Below are 10000 nucleotides of genomic sequence, written 5' to 3'. Positions count from 1 at the left end.
ACTGTTTCTCATGAGAGATTGTGTTGTCAATTTTTAACAGATGCACTACACGGGCAAAAGTAGCCTCCAATCTGCTGGAAAGGATTTCAACGGGATTTTGTGGCTGCAGGGATTTGCTCCTATTCAGCCACAAGAGCATTCGTGAGATTGCGACCTTCCCCGAACTGTTAACACAAACTTTAAAGAACACCGATGCTTAAAATAACGCAGTATGCAGTAGCACGCCGGAGCACAGCGAAATAACACATTTTTTAAAATTTGCCTTTTTCCAATATCAGCTGAACCAGATAATCATGGCTAATAAATTCATGAAAAGTCCGTACAGTTACAATCCTGAACAGAACTTTGCACAGGCACAATCCAGATGCTCCTTCACAGCAGGAGTTGTGGAGGAGGTTTGGACATTGTTATCTCATAACAAGGTCTTCATGGTTGCACAATTCAATGGCCTTCCCTGAATTAAATGGGTATTTCTCAAAGTTCCCCTTTTGCAAGCTTTTGCTGTATTTCATCCATTCCTGACTGCTGGCTCACCAAGCTAATGCAGCACTTTGGCTAGGCTGTGTCTCCCTCTGCTAGTCAGTGGGCATTGCATATCTACTTGCAACACATGGCCCGCATTGTCGCCGGGTCAGAGACTGAAAGAGAGAGAATTTTAGTCACATTTGAAACACAAATAGTCCAACATGATAATCGAGCCCAGCTCAAGCCCAGAGCGGGATCAGGTTTCTGAACTCTGCGGTTTCTCCTCACTGAAACTAAGGCCCTAAAATCCAGAACCCAGACAGACAGACAGACATTTAGTGTATTTCCAAAAAATATTAAGTAATCCATGTACTGAGACTGGGTGACAGCAGGTTCTGATTCAGTGCGACACTTAGACCAGGACGGACGCTTGCTGAAATGGGAACTTGGTTCAAGGACAGTACCCACTCCATTACCTGCATCTCTCAGACCCCCCCCCCCCTCCTTTACAATACACCAACCAGTGCGAGTGCTCCTCCAGGGTCTTGACAGGCTCCTGAACGTTGCGGACATCCCAGAACTTGACCTTGCAGTCGTCTCCGCAGCTGGCCAGGTAGTACTGGCGGTTGGGGTTGAAGTCCAGGTCACGCACCAGCTGGCCATGGGCGTTCTCTATACAGTAGATCTGACTGGAGAGGAGAGAGAGGGAGGAGAAGATTGAGGTGATTAAAACAGGATGGGGGGGAAAGATGAGAGGAGAGGTAGAGAAAAGAATTAGGATGGAGGGATAAGAATGAGAGGAAGCAGCCGGGGGAGAGAAATGACATGAGAGAGGTATGGAAGAGAGGGTAGAGAGAGAGAGAGAGCGAGAAGGGGATAGGACAGAACAACAAAGGAAGATATGAGCGAGAGAATGATTCACGGGGTCGACACAAGCGGGAACATTCCCAGGCTGAATCAAAGCCTCCTCTGTGTCTGTGTCTGTCAGCGAAGGCCAGGCTCAATAAAGAAGCCGACAAGACAGTGGTAAATTATAAAGGTGAGCCTCATAACCGCACAGCCTTGAGTTCCTGCTAGAGTGAAGTTAACAGAATGACATGACAGAGGACTCTCTCTGTGCATTGTGTCTCCATCTTTCCGGCCACCTCCTCCTCCCCCTCCTTTCATCTCCTATGACTTTAAATGTGTAGGTAAAAAACTACGACTGCTTCTCTTTTATTTGCTTCCTTCTGTACAAACATGACATTTCTTTACATAATTAGTTATTTAAAGCTGCAACATTTTTTTTTTCCTGAACAATGAAAGTATAGTAAGATGGTAATGATGGTAATGATGGTCAAATATTAGAGATGTAGTAAAGCCCATAGAGAATTATCACCCAACACGCTCCCTCAGATGTATGTTGCAGTTTACCTTCTTTTAGCTCCCTGTTTTGTTTTTCTAGCTCACAAACACAGCTCTCATCAACCTCATTTCCATTCACAGCCGGCAGATCTTCTCAGCCATGACGTTCTGATGAAGCCGCTGTATGGATCCTACCCAGCACCACTGCAACACAACTACAGACTGACTGGTGGAGAACTTCCAACGTCTAGCAAGTTAGAGACTGAAATATATCTTCTAACCCTAACCCTGTTATTGACTTGTATTCTTTCCCCAATCAGCCAAAAAAAAATTAATTAATGCAGCCTAATAATATACTGTATAGACCAATACGCTGGCTGTTTTGTGTGTTGCTCTGTCATTACTGTGGAAGCAGAAGTGGTTGAAGCGAAGGCATGCGATGCGATGACTATGAAGCATAGACACTCGCGCTAATCACAATCAGAAATCTCCCCCTTCAAACTGGTCGGTAGCCTGCTGTGAACGTAGAACTTATTCTCAAAACAGTAATGTGAGTCTGGTTATGACCCGCTTGGGGAAACACATGACAATTACATTTCTGTCTGAGCCGCAATAATGTGGATGTAAATCTACTGTGTAACTTTGACAGGCAGTCACAGCATTATTGGGTAGCTCATGATTATAATACAATGATGATTATAATACAATTTAATAAAAAATGAGTGGAATTTTGTGTGCCGGGAAACATATGCAGAGATTATCCAGATCAGATAGGAAGCGATCAGCAGCACAAAGCAGACGGACGATGTTGTTCTGTGGTCTGTCCCATGTCGTCATGTGACCTGCGAGTCAGAATTCAAACGTGAGGACTTAATGGAGACCAGTGACAGGAAGATTTGAAGAAGAGGCTTTTCATTTTAGAGTTGATATTGACAATTAGTCTGTGCATTCTGTGATTTTAAGGTGAAAAAACATGTAACTGTCTGAAATGTAACAGAATACAGGACCGGAGATCTTAGACACACTGTATTTAATGGCAAACACTGTTCAAAAGTAAAAGCCTTTGCATAGATTACAGTGTTATTGTGCAAGTTTTCCAGCGAGACACCACGGTAATGGAAGCTTGTTTGCATCTTCGATTCTTCTATAATATGACAAAATATCTTGTCATGTCATATGAAAAATCCTGTTTCTGCATAAGCAGCCGTGCTACACTATGTGTCTGTGTAATAATGTGACTAGCTGTATATTAATGGTTCTCTTGCTAATATTTGCTAGCTGTCTTTGTATCCTGCTTGTGGTGTTTTATAAAAAAGAAATCAACTGGGGGTCAGGGAATGGAAACTCATTTGAATAAACTGGTAATTAATTGCATCTAGAGCTCTGCCTTCACCATTAATGCAACATGAGACAACAACACCATTTCCTCTCCAGACTAGCCTAGCGAAGCTTAGTTTGGCACAGATTTGTTCAGTAGAGTGGAAAGCCACAGTGCTATTGCCCAGCTGGATGCCAACAGCAGCTAGCCAGCTAGCTAGTCACCCTGCTGATCATGTTAGGCAATTAACATGCTAATTAAAAATCTCATTAAAATAAGGGAGGTATAAGAGAATGACCTGGGGCAGACTGCTGGGCTTCAATTAGGTCAAGACAACTCAGGGACTGTGTGTGACTGAGTGTGTTTGTGAGTGTGTTTGTGTGTGTGTGTGTGTGTGTGTGTGTTGTTGCTACCACTAGACCGTGGCATTGGTGTTGGCATATGGAGCTTGACAGAAAATGTCAAATAAGAAGTAATAGCTTCCACTGAAAACACACATTTTTCATGGAGCATAGAGAGAGAGCTCCGAATAACTTATTCTGTAAAAATGAGTGCACATACATCGATATCTGGTTTTCAACTATTACCATGAATATACACAAACGCTGATCTCTGATTGGTTATAAGGATTGTGTTGCAGTTTTCCAGTTGCATACGATATGCAATGCCCATCCTCTCTGTCATGTGTTGGATACAGTATGTAAAGTATCCTCACAGGAGAAAAGGCAGACACCTAGAATCACTTTTTTTTGAAGGTGGCAGTGTTGGTGTAGCTCTGGTGGGAGATCAGGAATCAATGGAAAGAAACAAAACTAACTAGAATGACCTCATTGTGGTCATCTGCCTCCGTTGCCCAGGTTTCAGGTTACATCCCTGTTCATCCAGAGTCATAGAAAAAAATCAACCATTTGTGTGAAATCTTGTCATAATTGCTGAGTGAAGTCTTGAGTTATGGCTAAAAAGGGTTTTGTGAGGTCACACTGACCTTTGACCTTTGTCCACCAAAATGAAATCAGTTTGTCTTGGAGTCAAATTGTCTTTGAGTGAACGTCTGTACCAAAACCCCTCAAGGCGTTCCAGAGATATTGCGTTCACACGACCAAAACCACATTTTGTGAGGTCACTGTGACCTTGACCTTTGACCCTTGACCACCAAAATCAAACTAATTCATCCTTGAGTCCAAGTTAACGTTGATTCCAGGTGAACGTTTTTGACAAATTTGAATTGAGTCCCTCAAGGCGAGACGTTGCATTCACAAGGCCAAAACTGCTTTTTGTGAGATCACTGTGACCTTGACCTTTAACCCTTGACCCCCCAAAAATTTAATTACTTTTTGTGCCAAATCTGAAGAACTTCCATCAAGGTGTTACCGTCCACGTGAGTGGGACGTACGGACGGGCTGTGACTGTCGCTGGCACAAGGCACAAAAAACATTCTTGCTGTGTGAAAAGTTTCCACGCTGGCGGCGGTGATCCAAAGTCATTGCTGGATTGATGTCTGATCATTTGCTTTATCAAGACTTGTTTTTCGAGGAGTGCATGTAAATGAATTGCTGAGTGGTTGGATGCTATGACTGTGAGACAATATAAAGTTGTCAGAGATTTACTGTTTATACCATTGTAGCAATTAAACAAAAATAAAAATGTTTGCTTTTGATAAACGGTTCTGTTATGGATCCAGTGTTATGGACTTATTATATCAGATGTAGAAAATTTATGTTAATGCCGTAATGAATTCAGGCAAGTGTCTGTGTTTGCCCCACAATCATTTATGAGTTGTGACACTTTAACAACTGCAAGTGACTGGCCAACGGAGTGATGACTTGTCACGACTAGCGAGACCATCACTTTATTTCTCAGTCAGAATTCCTCAGGTAAACATTCATGCATATAATATCAATAATTTGCCAATAACTTCTGAATCAAAACTTCCAGTATTCTTAACTTTAGTTGCAAATGTTGAAACCTGAACCCAAACAGAGTCAGTAAGGGGTTTGAGATTCTGATGTGATGAGTGGATTCGAGACTGGATTCACATCCTGTAAAATCCTGTCAAATCCAAACCTTATTGCTCATTATTTCAGTAGTTCTTGTATTGGGCCACTGTGGGAAACGAGGACCGTCCCGTGACTTTATGGGATTGATGAAGCGTTGATGAAGTACATTGATTTGTCAGTGTTTGCTTTTTGTCTTGATTGGATGAAAGCGAGCGTTCCTGTCAGGTCGTATTATCAATTAAGAGTTTCTCAATTAATTGTCTAGAAATCTTTATCATATTAACACATGATATATATTGATACTGCAGTATAAAATTACAAGCACTGTGATAATAATCCTTCATGAGCTCTCAGATCTTCTATAGTTTTTTTTAAAAAACATACAATTTTGTGCACAAGAAAAATCGGCAATGCAGCTTTTTTTAAACTACGCTCCAAAACTGTGGAAAACCCTGCAGAGCTGTAAGAGATGCTCAGTGAACATTTTAAATGACAGCTGAAAACCTATTTATTGAACATGGCTTTACATTTATTTCTCTCATATTTTACCATCCTTACTGGTTTCTGTTTTTATTTTCATTTATATATTTTATCATCTACTGTCTTTCTAATGTCTATTTTCATATTCCTTCAATTCGCCCCTTATTTTATTGTACTATTCGAGTTTTTATTGTAAAGCACTTTGAGCTACATCTCTTGCTCTACAAATAAAGTTTATTAATATTATCATAAAAGACTTCATCTATATAGTATTTCCCACCCCTGAAGTTATATTCAGTTGTATTTTCCCATGCCTTGACAAATGCTTTATGGAATATTTATTTATTTATTGCATTTCTCACTTTAAGGAAGGTGGGTCATTGATAAGAATAAATACATATAGTACATCTACACGTTTGAAACAAGCATTCATCAACCAGCAGTGTTCTGATATGAGTGGACTTGGAACTTTTGGTGAACTTCAGTTTCACTCAAAATAGCAATTTCATGTGTAATTTCAAGCTGGAGCACATGATTTATTTACAGTGCTCCCTCCCTCTCCTGGGTGTGACTCTGAGGTAAAAGGCGTGACCCTGGGCCGCAGAGTGGCTGGTGTTCAACCCGGGCCACCGTAGAATGGGGCGCGCGCGCCGCGTGAAGAGGAAATGGAGCAGGAAATTGGGTTAGTTTCGCTCATTCCCTCCTTGGTGTCTCTGTGCAATCCCCTCCTCTCTATCTCACACCACACACACACACACACACACACACACACACACACACACACACACACACACACACACACACACACACACACACATGCACAAACACACATGCACAAACACACACACACACACACACACACACGCATACTCCCTCGGCCCAGTGGAGAGACCTGGGAATTTTTGTATGAGTGCGCGTGTGTTTGTGTTTGTATGAGTGTGGAGGATTAGAGTTGTGGCCGGCCTAAGCCACCAAGCACACTCAATCTAAAGTCACCCAGCCAGCTATGCTGAGAGTGTGAGTGTGTGTGATGGGGGGGTTGATGAGGGGACAGGGGACCTATTACACACACTGTTAGGCGCACACAGATAATAACATAAAACTGGAAAACACATTCCCTAAAATACTGTTATATGTGTAAATACAGAAGAAGATAGAGGTGTGTAAGAGGAAAGCTGCAAAGGAAGACAGACAAACACACACTTGTCCATCTCTCTCTCTCTCACACACGCACGCACGCACGCACGCACGCACGCACGCACGCACGCACACGCACACACGCACACACACACACACACACACACACACACACACCTTCCTGACTTAGTCCAGGTGATAAATCTAACTCCACTGAGGGGATCGGCTGGAACACAGACGCTCACAGTCTCTCTCTCTCTCTCTCTCTCTCTCTCTCTCTCTCTCTCTTTCTCTTTCTCACACACACACAAACACACACACATGTCTCTGTTTCTATGACAACTGCTGTGGGGAGAGAGATGCAACTGCTGTGGGGAGAGAGGGGGAGAAAAGAAAAATCGAAAGAGGAGAGCAATCATTTCATCGCTGATCAAAATTAAAGCCTGGCTTTGAGATGGAGCTGGCAGGGAAAGAAAGATGCGAGGGAGAGAGGCAGGCAGGCATATAGAGGGAAGGAGAGAAGGAGGGGGGGGGAGAGAGAGAGAGAGAGAGAGAGAGAGAGAGAGAGAGAGAGAGAGAGAGAGAGAGAGAGAGAGAGAGAGCCTGCCAACGGTTAAAAGTAAGGGATCATTATATCAAGCAACTTAAATGATTGGGGAGTCGACGAGAGAAAAACTAATATCACAACTGACTAAGTGTAAACTTCCAAAATATAATGTTACATCCCCTACACTTCGATTTATTGTAATTAAAGATTCAGCCTGAATTCAGCACTTGTCAGTCACACTGCAGCAACCATACTCTCACACGTGATAATGTAGAAGTGGTGTTTGCGTGAACAAGCATTTAAAGAGTTTGAAGGGTGGTGTCTTTTTTAGCTTCAGCCAAATCTTAAAACACAAGGGCAAAACTGTAAAGAATGGACTGAACGGTATGTTTCTCTGTTAGAACGCCATTCATTTATTACATTAGTTTAAAAAGCCCCAAACACGACACAACACATCCACTGTGTGCGAGCCGGTCCTGGATGCTGCTCATGTGAGTGACTCTGCATCGCTCTGTGCAGGAACCTCAGCCGCTGTTATGTCAGATTGTGTTACATGGGTGAAAACATGTTGTTAGTCATCATCCTAAAAGCCTTCTCAAATTTAAGATTAAAAGTGAAAACTGGTAGAAAAGATAAGCAGCCAAACAGGGCGATCTTGCATTTAATACTATGGCTAGATAGCTCTACATTGCAATATAAGAACAATACTGTCTCCTGTAAGACCCTGTTCAGACCTGACATCAAGCTCCGTCTCAGGTGATCCAATCACAAGTGGACAGCTCAGGTGTGAACACACCCGGGGACGCGTTGAGGAGGCATTTGAGATCCGATCACTCAGAACACATTCAGAGGTGGTCTGAGTGACAGATTCCTGAGAGTCACATTCTTCTAGCAGTGTGAACGTGAATGTGTCCTGGACCACACTGAAGGAGCAGCTCCTCTACTGACGTCCTCTGACAGTCTGATCAGTCCCAACACAGTTTATAATGAACCAGAAATATTTCACTATTTCAAATGGTTAAAAGCTAATTTCATTGTAGAGCTGTGCGCAGTGCGGTGATGCCCCCCTCCTTGCCCTGCTCGCTCTCTCTCTCTCTCTCATACACACACACACAAACACATTGATTATGTATTTATTTGCATATGAAGCTGGGAAGTGAGATCTGATCACAAGTGGTCACTAAAGACGCATATTAATGCAGGTGTGAACTGATGCGCTCAGAGTCGACTACTTGTGATCGGATCACCGAATACCAGGTCAGAACAGGGCCTTTGTTTTCTATGGACCAACAACTGCTCAGGATGTTGCTTTAACCTCGGTCTCGTAGCACAAAATATTATGTACGTAGCCACCAAGTGCACATTTAAGACTCTTTTACTAGGTTCTTCTTTTAAAATGAGTCAGCTGGAAACATTAAAAACTCAGCCAGAGACGGTGCTTTCAGTATGGCACTAAAGTTAGCTCAATTAGCTAACTAGCTGGGTAAAACTAAAAAAATAAAAAATCTGTTAGCTGCAGTTGGTATTTAATCTGCAAAACTGACTGTCAGCGGTTAGAGGAGAATCTTTATTTTTGAAGTCTGAAGCTTTTCAAAAGTAACTACAAATTGCAGGTGATAAATCTGCCACCATTATCACTGTAAACTGCATGTGTGCTGTGTGAAAACAGAAAGCTTGACAGGTGCGGTAACAGTAAGTAAGAGGGGCGGTGGGTTGCCATCATAAATCTAAAGGTATTCTTCGTTTTTATTCTTTAATTTGGAGGTCTGCATAAGGCCGAGTATACAGCACTGGGAGAGTTACAGTATGATGTCTGGTCCATGTCTGCTGAGGGGGAGGTGGGAGCTAGAGCACATGAAAAGGTTACACAAGATTGATTTGACAGTAGCAGGGTTCAAAAGGTCACCATCAAATCAACAGTGGCATATGGAATACCACTATTTCAAAAACAGCTGACATCTTTTGCATAAAGGCCCATATTTGAATGTGAAATACGATACTCCTAATAGGCAACACTTTTTGCATAATGGTGCTATATTTGAATATGTGAATAAAATATGATGGAAAATGCTTTTGAATAATAGTTTACCCTGAGCAACCTATCATTACGGCGAGCGGAAGCACTGCGAAATCCGTTGAATAGGTGGAATGAAAAGGCTGTTTCTGGTCAGGTGGCGTACAGTGAGAGCAGGAGCCTGTGTTGTCTGTCTGGATGAGGAGTTTTGATGCTGTCTTCTTCTTCCCTTTGTACCGACAGACAGCTGCTTTTAACCTGAACTGTGAGGGAGCAAATAGCACCACTATCAATCATTCTTTCCTTCCCTTACACTCTCTCTCTCTTTCCATATCTGCTCATTGTGCCCCCTCTCCGTCTTGCTCGTTCTCTGTCAGTCTCACTCACACTCACACGCACAAATACACACCACAGGGGAGGTGTAAAGAGTCCATGCTTCACTGCAGCACTGCACTGCTTTTCAGTATGCACCCTGCAGTGCATGGTATGGCTGCAGGCCTGGCAGCTATTACACAGCTCTGTGTGTGTGTGTGTGTTTAGTCCTTACTGTGGACTGTCCGTCCAAGAGGGAATTCGGGGGAGATGCAGTGTAAGAACATCCCCAGTGACAGCTCTCTCTCTCTCTCTCTCTCTCTCTCTCTCTCTCTCTCTCTCTCTCTCTCTCTCTCTCTCTCTCTCTCTCTCTCTCTCTCTCTCTC

At 42.8% G+C, this 10000-nt stretch overlaps 1 protein-coding gene across 1 annotated transcript in view; it reads right to left on the bottom strand.

The window, feature by feature from the left end:
- The window catches only part of eipr1 (EARP complex and GARP complex interacting protein 1), a 65598-nt gene that overhangs the window by 9586 nt on the left and 46012 nt on the right, over positions 1-10000 (bottom strand). The window contains exon 7 of the mRNA XM_023394699.2: positions 987-1154. Coding sequence (XP_023250467.1) covers positions 987-1154 — 168 coding nt within the window. The remainder of the gene's footprint in view (positions 1-986; positions 1155-10000) is intronic.

The sequence above is a fragment of the Seriola lalandi genome, unplaced genomic scaffold (assembly GCF_002814215.2).
Source record: "Seriola lalandi dorsalis isolate HSWRI2012SDOR001 ecotype SW California unplaced genomic scaffold, Sedor1 jcf7180002054953, whole genome shotgun sequence".
NCBI classification, from domain to species: domain Eukaryota; kingdom Metazoa; phylum Chordata; class Actinopteri; order Carangiformes; family Carangidae; genus Seriola; species Seriola lalandi.
The sequence above is the reverse complement of the archived record's forward strand: the minus strand, read 5'-3'. Positions and strand labels throughout refer to the sequence as shown.